This window comes from Plectropomus leopardus, chromosome 18 (genome assembly GCF_026936395.1).
Source record: "Plectropomus leopardus strain MGB_pleo_1.0 chromosome 18, ASM2693639v1, whole genome shotgun sequence".
In the NCBI taxonomy this organism is placed as follows: Eukaryota; Metazoa; Chordata; class Actinopteri; order Perciformes; family Serranidae; genus Plectropomus; species Plectropomus leopardus.
The window spans coordinates 15,915,447-15,929,647 of record NC_142193.1 but is presented as its reverse complement, the minus strand read 5'-3'; the positions used below and the strand labels follow the sequence as shown (position 1 = coordinate 15,929,647).

The following is a 14,201-nucleotide window of genomic DNA, read 5'->3' as shown; positions in this document are numbered from 1 at the left end:
TAAACACAAATAAAGAGACCAAAGGAGAAACACTTTAACTACATAGCTTCCGAACTCAGTTATGGTAGAATCACACATATCAAGAAAAATTGACCGAATTAACAAAATCTTTAAGTTTTCAAAATTGGGCAAAATGCTGCGGCAGGTCTTTCTTACAGGCAGAATGGTGGCAAAGACCGTTCATCTCGTAACACGCCTAGCTTTGGTGTAACGTAACATATCGGGTATGTAATTAGGACCAAACTTTTCTAAAGGCCAAAATGTGACCAGCAACGGACAGGCTTGCTTTTTTAGCTGAGCTGATCCCCAGAAAACTTGCAGCCCTATTCCGGCTGCTTGAGAGGAACGAGCAGTCAGCATTTAATTTTATTGTCAATAAAACTGTTTTTTTCCCCAACAATTATGAATCACTGCAACCACAAGAGAGCCTTGAGCATCCTGAGAAATGTAGACCCAAAATATTAGGCCGATTGGTCCAGTAGCATTCAAGATTAACTGCAGACAGATAGATACACATTCTCTGACACACACACACACACACACACACACACACACACACACACACACACACACTCATACGACCTTACATAAAACTAGGCAGAGATAATTATGGCAGCTCCACACACATAGCTTGAGACTCTGTGTGATTCTGAGTATTATTTCCAGCAAATGTGCATTCTAGTGTCAAACATTTACCTGTCTGGTTCCTAGACAATTGAGCAACAGACAAATGCACAGGCTGCTGTGAGATGATGAAACCATTGTTGTGTGCCAGAGACTTCAATAACCTTTCTATTATTAACGTGTCATGGCCTATTTTTGCCACTTCTGCTCAGACTTATTTATACAAACACTAGCAACATCTCTGTCATAGATTCAGTTGTTTCCTACTGCAGATACAGATAATATATAAGTGGTTTTCAGCATAAAGGGATATTTAGCAGATTTTCAACCAGCTTTGTGTCATAACAATGTGGGTAGTATGTGTCAGTGAACTGTGGTAAACTTCCCTCCATCTTACCAGCACCCAGATCTTCCTCCTCATCTCTCAGTCCAAATCTGCGCGGGGCAGATTTGGGCTTGCTCTGGTGCTGTTGCTTGAACTACAGATTGTACTTTTGCATTTTTGTGCGTCCGTCACCACGGAAACATAGAGTATAGAAGTGCATTGAGAGAGAGACATGATCCTCTCTCTCTCTCTCTCCCCCCGTGTGTAAAAGTCGGCAGTGCTGATCAAATAGAATCCGATTCTATTACTGCGTTACTTAAAATGTCTTAGTGCTGTAACAGGAGAAGTGGTGAATAAGAAGCAGATGCCATACTGTTAGCTGTGTGGTAAAAAAAAATATATATATATATATAACTGCATTGCCTATTTCTCACCATAAATCACTTCAGAAACATATGTGAACTGTTTTACTGTAATTTGAGATTGTTTGTTACAAGCTGCTATATTACTTTCTAAGCTCCTGATACATCACCAACCGCATTTATTGGCCTGGTGTGGCACAATGCATTTTGGTAGTTGTAGGTTTTATACCTCTTGAGCAGAAATGAAAGCCACAGCCATTTTCATCTGTTTTTCTCATTAAAAAAAATCTACTGCACAGATAGCCTAGTTTTATGAAAAGACCGTGTTTCCAGCAGTGAAATACTGAATAAGCTGAATAAGATGCTTGTGTTTGCGTGCACTCACATGTGTGCACATAGACTCCCATGTCTCCTTTTATTCCTGAGTAGCTATGAAGGATGCTACTGTGCTGAATGTGGGACAGTGTCAGTGTGCTTTCATATATGTGTGTGTCGGTGGGAGGTAGTTGTGCATATGTGTGTTTGACAAAGGTAGACAGAGAGAGGAAGCGAGAGAAGAAGTGAGTGACAGCCATGTTTTAGAATTGGGGCATGCCAGCCTGGCCTGCTGTGTCAGAATCTCCTGATGCCCACTCTGCCCATCCTAAAGCTGGATAACCTTGGCAGGCAGATTGGGGTCACTACTATCAAATTAGATACATCACTCACACACACACACAGACATACATACACACCGTTGCACAACACAAATCACTCAGACATGTGCATTTGGAAAAGGTAGACATGTTTGCGTCCACATAAACAAGCTAACTGCTACTGCCTGTGCTCTTGCGATGCCCAACAAAATCATCTGGATAACTCCAGACAGAATTGGAGGGTCACGGAAAATTCACTGAAAGTTGGAGTTTGGTTGAATTGCTAAAGTCACCCTAAATTGGGTTTGTATGCTGCCCAGCTGTCACGATGAGCGAATGCACTGAGTTGATAAAAATCCAGATATACTCACCTGAGGTTTAATTAATGTGTGCTCACATTAAAGAGTAGAAGCATACGCTCATGACGCTCTCAGGTTTCAAACTGCTCTGTGCCTGTGTGTGGGTTGTTATTAAACAGCATTCTCAATGTCGTGTCAGAAATCCAAACCCTAAAAACAAACACAAACTGGGAAAATTAATCAAACATTACATTTACGTTTTCAAAGGGATATCATAGATTTTTTTTTAAGGCTGCTCTTTATCAGCTGGCTGCAAAGACTCACAAACCGAACGTTCTTATAAACAGTGAACGCACCGCAGCACAACAACAATGTCTGCTTCACATTCAGCGAGCAGCCTGCAGCACACTTTTTAAACCAAATGCATTGAAAGGGGTGAAGAAGCCCAATATGAAGTAAAGAGGAGGAAACAATTCATTTGGGTGAGTTAGATGCATTACACTCAGACATTCAGAATACCCGTTTCACTTTATGCTCACACCACTACTTTACCATAAATTAGATATAAAAAATAATAATTAAGCAATGATGAAGCAAAGAACGATAAATTTGTTTAAATTGTTCAACAGTTAAACATTTATATCTTAGCTTGGATCCTCCTGACTCCAACTAGCTTCTCTGAAACCAAACCTAAGCCTGTAAAGAGAGTGGATCTCTACAGTGGCAAGTTGAAGATGTGACGGAATAATTAGTTGATGGTGCCGTTGACACAAAAGATGGATACTTCCATTGTATGGGTCTCAGCAATGAGATGAAAAGAATGTCAACCTATTTTTAAATGTCACTGTCTCTTTTTGTTCTGAATCCCTGCTCTACTTTGTGCCACAGATCTAAACTGGGTCAACATCACATGTGGCGCCCCGGTGGGCCCTTCTGTGTGTGTGTGTGTGTGTGTGTGTGTGTGTGTGTACATGTGTGACTGTGTGCATGTGGGTGAACTTGTATGCTTCCAAGATGCGATCATGTGCTTGTTACCGTATGCCGACATCAACACTTAGAAGGGGGGTGTCTACAGTTTGCCTCGAGTGAGTCCCATTCGTAGCTAAACAATTACGAATTAATTTTTTCCAGACATAATTATTGTCTATCATCCCCAATTAGGAGTGAGCATGCATTATCCGCAAATTGTTTAAATGTGTTGCTGTGCTTATTATTAGAGAGAGCTGTGGATAGGCGGGTGTTTATAGGGATTGTGTGTGTGTGTATGTGTGAGTGTGAATGCACACATACATGTGTTTGTTTGAATGTCGTGTATCTGTAGTGTGTGTGAACGTACTGTATGCTCGGCTATAGTTTGCCGTAGCGCAACAGTGAGGCGAGGGTTGCCCTGCTGGAGCTTTCAGATTAATAGACACTGATAATAACACACACAACTCACAGCGGTTCTGTCCTTAATGAAGATGGATCTAGCAGGGCCTGGCGGTGCACAGGCACTCGGGGTGGCAGCCTGCCAGTCACAGCCAAGTGACATCTGGGAACAGCTCAATGCAAAGGGCGGGAGGGAGCAAGATTCACCAGAGAGTACAATTTCATAACATTATCATGTTATATCATAATCCATTGTTGGTGGCTCGTAAGATTAATGTCAGGGCCGGCAGTTATCACTCTTGTTGTGTAGACTTAATGGTCACGGTGAATTATTCATTTCCTCTCATTGATTTGCGACGCAACTCATGCTGACAAACTTGACAGCGCAGGTTGACTGATATGGAGTATATCTAATTTGACTGTGAGGTTGGGACACGGGGGAACAGAAACGGAGGAGAAAGTGTGAGAGAAAAAGTCAAAGGCGGAAACAAGATGAAGTTATGTGTCTCGGCGCAGAGAGAAGTGGCACAAATTGGGCTGCTCAACTTTCTGTGACTTTCAGGTGTTTTTTTTAAAATAGATTTCTATGTATTTAGATAACAAAAATGACATTTGCTATTGCCAAATATTTTCAGACTAAATTAAAAGAGCAGTGTGAAGGGTTTATTGCTATCTAGCACTGTGAACTGCAGATTGCAAACAGCTGAAATTGGCTGTTTGTCAATGTGTGTGTGCTTTTGTGTGAACTCCTGGTTAGGATTCCTGTTTATTGTTCAGGAGGTTTTTTACCAGGTGCCGAATTATCCGTAGCGATCTCTTCCTCTCCAAAACAAACCGACCGATCACACACTGAATAAAGCAGTTCCACATTAAAAACGTGTTTCTCTAAAATACGACAATTCTTATTTTCAGGTGATTAAAGAAAATATTCTCATTATATGATATTTTGGCCAATATATACCCTTAAATCCCACACACTGGACCTCTTATGTGTAATGTTTCCACTGGTTAGTGATTGGTCAAGAGATGGCTGCCAAATTGGCTCAGAGGTTCTGTGGCTGTAAGACATAAGATCCCATTAGAGCGCGGCGGCAGCCAGTGTTTGCGTTCGCAGACAGGTGGGTGCTGAGGTCACTTCCTCTGGCAGCTGTGGCGGGCATCACAGGGCAAGCATTGATGGGTGGTGGCATTGCCTCCTGTTGCATCAGTAATAATGAACAGTGACAAGCTCTCCACCGCCACAATAAATCACAGGCCACACTGGAGACACTGAAGACCGGGGCCGGGGAGCGCGCGCTCTCTTTGCTGCGAGGTGTCATCGCTGACGAACAGACTGAGTGGCTGGCTGGCTCGGGGCAGACTATCTCTATCACTCATTCACAGATGAAGCCCTGTTATCACACACAGTCAACCCCCCTTCAGATACTCGTGCACTCTGATTAGCATGTACAACTGTCACTCAGGAATATTGGACTCTTACTGGCTTCTTTATTGGCAGTTTTTTACTACTGTTTTAGAAACATATAATAGTTAAAGTGTAGACTCTAGAGATGAGGAGGTGTGTGGGTTGGGGTTTGTGGAGAGCTCTAGCCGAGGGCGGATGCTGAAGCAGGAAAAAGTGGTACAGGAGTGTCTATTGAATAAAGTGAGAGGGGCTCTCTCTCTTTCCCTCCCCCCCTTCGCTTTGCCTTTACCTCTTTGACAGCCACACTAGCCCTGTTTGATATCCCTCCGCTGTGTTCTGCAGCTCTGCAGATTCCCTTGTCTCATTTGCATTCCCTTAAAGCACACTTCCATTAAAGTCTCTCCCTGTTTTTTTTTGTCTCTTCCCTCTTTCCTTCTGTTTCTTCAAATAGGTCTTTTTTTTCCCTGGGTTGCTGTTTTGGAAGGAGCCTTATTCCCTGTTGACTACACAGCCTATCGCCACTATCCCTGAGTCAGTAATCAAACACATTGGCCCTAATACACAGGCCATTACAAGAGCTCTGATGTTCCATCTGCACACAGTCGGCACAATGGTGTCATTATATAAACAGCCCTGCTGCTGCAGCCAGCGAGATACTACCACACCAGAGCTCCGGCCTTAACTGACCTACCCCCAGTAAATGGAGAAGTGTTGGGATGATCTGACCTGAATGTGCCTGTGCAGTCGCCGCGATCTTAACAACATTATCCATCCTGAATGAATGCTCCAGTGTTACAGTTCTCGCTATGACCGAGACTGTGTGGGCTGCTCAGCGTCAATGCAAATGTGATAGAGTCAGGTTGTTGTGAAGGAATAATATCTAATGCTATTATGGTGTCTTTGCTAGCGATAGCCTCACCAAAAAGGATTAGGGAGATTAGCGATAGGCCCAACTGGAAGATAACAATGAAGAAGGGTTTATACGAGCTGGTGTTTTTTTTTTGGTGGGTTTTTTTTTTTTTTTGGCAGTGACATTGATTCGATCTTGTTTTGGCATCTGTTGAGTGTGCGGAGCTTCGAATGTACAATTTGGGAAAAAACGTGTTATTTTTTTTAAGTTTAGAGTCATTAAATACTAGCAGGGCATAGTTCCTGTTGTTTTGAATGTCATAGATAATAGTGTCAGATTGTGCCAGCCGTTGCCCTTGATGTCACTTTTAGCGCAGTGATTGAAGCAAACTCTTTCTTGCAATTAGAGTTTATCTGATTCCACGCGCTCTGTTAATGGGTGCTTATGACACACAAACACTTTCACATGCACATGCACATTCACACACAAACACATAGAGTTTGGCAGTGGAAGTGTGTCCAAATCATCACTTTGGCTAATTTGAATAATCATTGAATTAAATTCGACTGTCATACCTCAGCATCCTGGAAGGCAGGTTTGACAGTAAAAACACAGCCTCCCACTCAGCAAAGCCCGATCACAGATGGTGATGGTAATGATATTTCATGGTATGTCTGTTACGTTTCCAAAGGAAAAGTCGGATAATTATATTCACTTTGGCGAGTGATTAGTTTTATGGAGGTGAAGAGGTAATTAATGAATTCTATCTCATCCTCATTTATTGTCACACTTCCTTGTATTGCTCCCTCTTGCCTAACTCAAGAGAGTACAAAAGAGTATCGAGTGTGACAAAGCTTCAGCTCCGATGACTCAGAGGGAGAATTACTTAGAGGCCCCCAGGCGAAGCATACGTTTTTGTCGTTCTCTGCAGTCTCATCAAACTCTAATACTACATGGCTAGCCTTCACTGAGTCTAGTGATACTTTCCTCTGAAATAAAGTGCCTGTCTCAGACCTGACTGAAACTGAATCCCAGCAGCCCTGAATGAAAGAAAAGTACTTGTTTTCAGTTTATTCCAATTTAAGTGGATGTTGGAAGTTTATTTGAACTGATTTTTTACTTGATTACAAATATTTAATGCAGCAGTTTGCATCATTTTCTGATTTGTAAGTGAGATGTGATTGCCATTCAGTTTTGCACGCTTGACTGTGTCGGTTGCTAGGAGGCAATCATTTCCTTCATAGCGGGAGCTTTGCCACTGAACCAACTATTTGTTGTTGAAGCATCTGAGGCATAAACATCAATCCTAATAGCATGGGAAATGCTGGTGCTTCATCTTAGGATGCAAAGACTTCTCTTTGCATGAAGCAACAGACCGTCAGAAGTTATGACTGTCAAATCTTTAAATCAATCACGAGTGTTTTCCAAACCAAATAAATTTCTGTGTTTGTGTTTTCCCTCTCCTCACTCTGCTCCCCGTTGGCCTGCATGATTTTCACTTGTTCATACAACGTACCTCGTCTTCAAAAGTATTGAAATGCTAATTAAGAGATTTAATGTGCGCAGGAATCTTTGGCAGGCTCTTAGCAGAAAACGACTTTTAAAGCTGCAGTGTGTGTCCAATCAGCGGTTAGATCTACAGCCTTCTGACCACGGGCTGTTCGGTCACACACGCACACAGGCATGCTTATCATACCCGTCTCTCCCACCTTGATATCAGATTCCCCTCGGAAAGGCAGGAGAGAAAGCCTGAAGCTGTAGGAGCTCTGAGACCAGCTTTGCTAATTATGCAGCAAAAACTGTCGACGTAAACTCTTTGTTCTCCCTCCTTTTGATTTTGGTCGGCTAATGTTCCTAAATGCCTCTTTCCTCTGTACAGAAGTGATTTGCGTGATGGGCTAAACATGAATGGTTCCCGTGACAGACATACGCACCCTTTAACAGTACCCCCCACCCCGAACAAAAAGGACTTGTGACACCCTGTTCTCGATGAGCGTGTCTGCTAAAGCAAACAGATCCTAATGATCATGGTGATTATCGTAATGATCCAATAGAAGTGGATAATGAGGTTATTTGCTTTGGATCAAGGCAGCCTGTAAATTAATAGCTGAAGAAGCAGAGGGTAGCATCCCAAACAAGATGATGGAGCTGTGCACTTAAGTGTAACTCCGCCGTCGTTTCACTCACACAGCCACGCGTCTGTCTTTGCGCTGATGCGGCCAACGGTCACTCGCCCTGCCTCCTTCTTTCTCCCCTGCTCGCCCTCCTCACCTTTCTACCAGTGCGGTAAAATTGTCCGATCTCCCATTTTACCGCGCTCTGCTCTCATAGGGATATGATGTTCCGCTCTATTAGAAGAGAACCACTGATGATAATAATGGTGGATGTGATCAGTGCAAAAGGTCAGCCTCTGGCCGCGGGCGTGTAACATACTCCAAGTAGGGAGAGCGCAGGGGGTGAAGACACCCTTCTCACACCCTCCAAAGACTCCTAACCTTCCTCCGCCCAGAGGCACACTGACTCAGAGACACATGCAGAAGAAATGCTTTCTCCTTTGACATTACTTCCTGCTTTCTTACTATTCCTTTGCTGTTTGCACTTGGCTATTTTCAGCAGTCTCTCCTCCCACTCTCGCTTATTTATTCTCGTTATACAGAAAGTCATCCTTCCTTCACTTCGTTTGTTCCTTACTTCTTTGCTCCTTCTGTTCACTGTTTATTAGTTACTCAGACTGCGTGATGCTTCTTTTCCCATCGTTCCTTTGTTCTGCCGTTCCTTTGTTTCTTCTTTTTCATCATTTTGGCCACAACTGCATCCTTCTGTTCCTCCTTCCCTCCACATTGAAATGTTGTGTGTTGTGTAATGCTAGCTCTCTTTCTGTCACAAAATAAAAATCAATTTATCCACCCGGCACTTGCCTCTCCTTCCCCTCCCTCAATCCCCAACCTGCCCTCCCTCTCTGCTCTCTTTCTGCGGCCCTCCTCATCTTCTGAGACCACAGGAGAGCTATTGTTGAAAAGTACAGACAGAAGCACAGTCAAAAGAAACAAGAGGAAAGACAGATTTTTCTTATTAAAACCACAAAAGTTGGAGGGGAAAAAACGACAGCCTGTCACCGCACAGGAGGGGATCACTTTTTGACCATTAATAATACAGAGAGAGAGGAAAGGGCCGTGAGAGAGAGCGGTGCCGCCAAGCCTTCTGCAGTACCACATCACATGTCTATTGCTATTTGTTTACTGCTTTTCTACTCTTTCTTTGTCTCCCCTGCCCTCCCTCTGAGCGTGTCCTTTTCTCTCAGCTTCTGGTCATAGAGGGTGGTCGCAAACAAACTCAAATGAAGGCACAGGCTGCACTAGTGTAGAGGTTGTGTGTGTGTGTGTGTTTGTGTGTTGTGATAGAAATAAACGCTGGTGTAAAGAACAGCTGCTGCGGATGTGCTTTGTACTCTATGTTCCACTTGCATTCTCTCTCCCTCTTCGCTATTTGTCCTCCCCTTCTCTCTCTCGCTCTCGCCTCGTACTCTACGACATCCAACATGCTAATCCACGCAGCGACACCCAGGCAGGTCGGTGGCTGCGGGCCGGGCGTTGCCTCTGGGGAGCAGGGTAAATATCAGAGAAGGTCAGAAAGAGGAGGGGCTGGAGAGGTGGAGGGGAAGCCAAATCAGTGATGATGAAGAGAGGGGGTGAAGCCACCCAGTCTCTCAGGATCTGCCATCTTGGCTGCCAGGAGACGAGAGCTTGGCCATGACTGCATGTTGATATGTGTATGTTATTGAGCAAACATGGGAGGATCAAGAGATTACAAAAATGCAGGGAGTTTTTTTGCTATTTTTTAAAAAATAATTATATGTGTCTTAACTGTTATTTTGAGTTAAAGGTTAAAATAAAGATTAGTGTTTGATTTGAATATTCAGCACTTATTGTCCTGGAACAAAAACCTCCCACACACTGTCTGCTACATGTGCAATAAAAAAGAAATTCATTGGAAACAAGAACGTTTCGGTACAGAGACCTTCATCAGGTTTTTTAAAACATTTTTTCAGCACTTATTGTCCCCAATATTTACTTTAAAATTTTGCTTCAATATTTTCAGAGTGAGATTTTGATTTTCACATATTCTGCTATAAATGCTAAATCCCACATTTTATTACTTTTTATCACAGAAATATTTTATGAAATGACAACATCTAGATGACTTTTGACTAGATTAATTTTGGTTCTAAAAAGACCTGTAGACTTGTCAGTCTAATAAAAATTTGTTGAGTCAGAGCTGCAAAAATAGTTGAGCTGAAGTGGTTGTTGTGTAGGTTTGCTGAAAATGTTACGACTCAGACTTAAGAAATGAATAGAGTCAAGTCAGCACTATATACTAGCCAAACCTGTGTGTGTTTGAGTAAGTGGCGGCATGCTTAAGCTACAGTAGATATTTTTTATGAAAATAGATGTTTTTCTTTTATGCTAAACTCACTAATATCCTGACACGAGACAAATGTTTCTTTGACTCCTTGATTTGCATCTAATGGCATTTGTAAGAGTTCCCGCTCCGGTCAGTGGGTGCTGCTTGATTATGGCTTGACTTTTTTCAACATGGCAGCCAGGTAACAAACTTTCTCATTTTACAGCTAAACAGAACACTAAAATATGTTTCGGAAAACATTTGAAATTAGAAATAGGCACTGCAGCAACAAAATCTTGATTCAGATTTGATCTGCGCTGCCTAGTTTGTTCAATTGACCGCAAACTATGAGCAGCGATTGACAGCTGTGTTAGAGACTCCTTTGCTCTGATTGGTTGTTTTCTTTCAAGTGAATGCCATCAGAAGCAGTAGTCAAAGGAAGATGATTTTTTTTTTTTTTATAGATTGTCTCATACTGTCTCATACTGCCGCGTAGATGCAGTACACATATGGCGAAAAGTTATTTTCAGACAATTTACCAACTACAATTTTAATCTACCCTCCTAGAGTATAAGTTACTAGGATCAATCAAATAAAGAGGAACGAGAGTTGGAGAGATCAAAGGAAATCCTCTAACCATCCCCCCTCCAAAATATAGGAAAAAAAATACACACACAAACACACACAGATATAGACAGATGCAGTCCAATCTGTCTGTTTCATCAGCAAGCTTAGCAGGAGGAGTATTAGCTCTAACAATACCGTCTCTACTGTTTTCTGTCTTCCAACCCCTGGAGGGGCACAACAGTTTCTACTGTCAAAAAATCAGAGCTAAAGTTCCAGATTATGATTTATTTCATTAGGCAAATGAGATGTGTGAGCCCTACGGCACTGCTGACTGAGTCACCACTTTTCACTGTCTGGCACTGTTTGCATGTCGGCACACAAACACAAATGCATACACACAGAGGAAAAGGCATGTATTTTTCACATGTTGAATATAGCCCTGTTAACGTCCCCAAAACATATGTAGCATGTCTGATCTAATCAAGCGTTCAGACGCTGCAGAGTGATGAGCTGGTAGCGGTAACAGCTGTTGCCATGCCATCCTGCACAAAATGGCCTCAGATCTCCCTGTCTGATCATTATACCTGACCACCACAGGGGGAGCCTCTCCTCTCCTCTCCTCTCCTCTCCTCTCCTCTCCTCTCCTCTCCTCTCCTCTCCTCCTCTCATCTCCATCTCTCCTATTCTCCCCCTCCCCTTTGCCTGCTCTGATACCATTTAGTATGCCATACCACTCGTGAGCCACTCAGCTTTGTGCCGAATTATTATCACATATTCCAGTGATAAATGCAGAATAAGTTAGTCAACACTGTCCAATTCAAATGCCATACTGAGAAGGGCACGCATGAAAAACAGAACAGTGGAATAATCCTCTGTATGGACATACAGTTACATACAAATGTTTATGACGCACTTATCTCTGATATTTCTGTTCCTATTTTTCTGCAGGATCACCCTCAGGGAGGGTGTAAGCTGAGGAAGTGCTGCACCATTCACCTGTGCCTGCTGACCACCTCTACGCTTTAGCCCCGCCCCTCACCCTGCCCCCCTGGTCAGCCTCCAACATGGCTCTGGCAGTCTGGATCATCTTCAGCTGTGCTGTGGCTTTCAGCAATGTTGCTCCATCCTCACCAGGTGCGTTTTAAATATTGACATTTTGTGGTATTTTTTATGCCTTCACAGTGGTGATAGCCGTGGCCGGAGACATGTTTTTGGGTTGGCAGTTGGTTGGTCGCTCGATTGCTCGGTCTGTCCATTTGTCTGTCATCTGTCCCATGCTTGTGAATGTCAAATGGACCTGCACTTGTTTAGTGCTTTTCTACTTGCTCGCCCAGTCAAAGCACTTTCACACTATGAGTCACATTCACCCATTTACACAAACATTCCTACACTGGTGGCCGAGGCTACCGAACAAGGTGCCACCTGCTGCTCAGTTTTTATCCATTCATACACACTGATGAAACAGCTATCGGGAGCAAATTTGGCACAAACATCCATGTGGACTCAGCAATGAACCCGTTAATTTTGGTGGTCAAAGGTCACTGTGACTTCAAAAAAGATGTTTTTGGCCATAACTCGTGCTAATTGTGTCAATTTTTTTTTCAAAAAAATCTAATTGGATTAAATAATGAAGTGGTGACATTTTAAATCCCAAAGGTCAAGGTCAGCTTCACTGTGACATCATTGTGTTCTGCAAAAACACTTTTCTGGCCTTTATTCAATGCCACACCTGTTTTTATTGTCATATGACATTACAAATAACTAAACTCACATCTGCTCAGTATTTATACAGTGTATTTTCATTTATGCAGTGTATAAAATATGGATAATTTTGTATTGCTTCACTGGGCCAGCTTGTAATGCTGCACTAAGTTCCTGTTGGGTTCATCGTGTTCTGTAACTGCCCTGACCAGGTTATTGCAAATGAGGATGTAATATTTATACGTTAGCTACGTGATGAAGGTTGAAAGCGTATTGACTTGCTGACCAGGCTAGAAACGCTGCACATGATTAACCAAACTGTCTCTACAGGAGACGGAGAGAGACTCTGAGCGAGCTGAAGAGCATACGTGTGAATGTCAATAAAATTTCTTGTCGTCTCGATGTTAGTTGGAGCGTGGCGAGAATATAACGGGGGGAATCCGTGCATGTAACGATGCCATATGTGTGACCTCCTCGAATGTGCCATGTAGCATAAGATAGTTTGTGTGTGTTTGTGTGTGTGCTAGTTGTTGTAAGCTTGGCAGCAGGTGACCTGGTTGGACTGAAGTGATGCTCGAGGGTGTGTGTGTGTGTGTGTGTGTGTGTAGGAGGGAAGGAGCAGGGATTGCAGGGGGAGGCAGAGGGCCGAGAAGGGAGAGGAGGGGCTGTTGGGTGTCCTGCTAGTGGCCTGCCACACAGACAGCAGCACACCATCTGCTGTATGCTCTCAGTCAGCTCTGTGCCAACAAGCCACTGGGTGACGGACAGCTAGGATGAGCAGGGGGAGGAGCGTCGGGCAGAGACATCGTCGCTACAGGGAGGGGCTCCTGATGGAGCAGGAGGAGTCGAAGAAAACCGAGGGAGGGAGGTTAAAATTAAAATGTGTTTGTATATGCCTGTGTCAGCATTGGTTTTCGCTTTCCCTCTGTGTAAGCTCTGATTGGCCAGGTGCAGTTCTAATTTCAGTAGGTGCTGTTTTTTTCCCATCTTAATTTGGCTGCTTTTGTAACATTGGATTTGAGTAGCGTACGCTCTGTTCCATCGGACACATTTGGCCTCCGGCGCTGTGTTGCTTTGTGTTTGTGTGTGGGTGTGTGCATTTGCATGAAAATAATCCCACTATCTGTGTGACCTGGCACTTGGGGGGTATTAATAATGCATTAATAATCAATTGACTGTTATCTGTATTCAGCTTCGAAGCTGTGGCGCAACATTTGGTTTGATGAAATTAGGAAAATCTTTTTCTAATGGGATCAGGCACACAGGCATGCACGTAGACACATGGTGCTGGTGCACAACATTTTGGCAGGCTGACATGTTTTCTCTTTATTCTACTGTAGTTCAACCAGGGGAGCAGAAGAGAGTAAGAAACGAGAGCAAGGGAGGGTGAATTTAAAGGAAGAGGGCCGGGTTTTGATGTGACGAGAGCTGCTGAAATAACTCTTGGACTAATCAGAGCTCATTTAGAAACCTGCAGGATCATCACACATGGCTTCACAGTCTAATGTGTATCCCTGCTCCTCCTCTGTGTCCCGACTAATCTGCCACGCTTTAACCTCACTCTCCTCCTGGCTGCACATTCTAATATTTACCCCTAACACCCACACATTTATTCTCCTCTGAAACCAGCTCTTTAATGCAAATGTTCCTAACCAGCATGAGCT

At 43.3% G+C, this 14,201-nt stretch overlaps 1 protein-coding gene across 1 annotated transcript in view; it reads left to right on the top strand.

The window, feature by feature from the left end:
- Positions 1-14,201, top strand: part of adgrl1a (adhesion G protein-coupled receptor L1a) — a 119,300-nt gene that overhangs the window by 35,026 nt on the left and 70,073 nt on the right. Inside the window, exon 2 of the mRNA XM_088091051.1 lies at positions 11,785-11,970. Within this exon, the coding sequence (XP_087947177.1) occupies positions 11,901-11,970 (70 nt within the window). The 5' untranslated portion in view covers positions 11,785-11,900. The remainder of the gene's footprint in view (positions 1-11,784; positions 11,971-14,201) is intronic.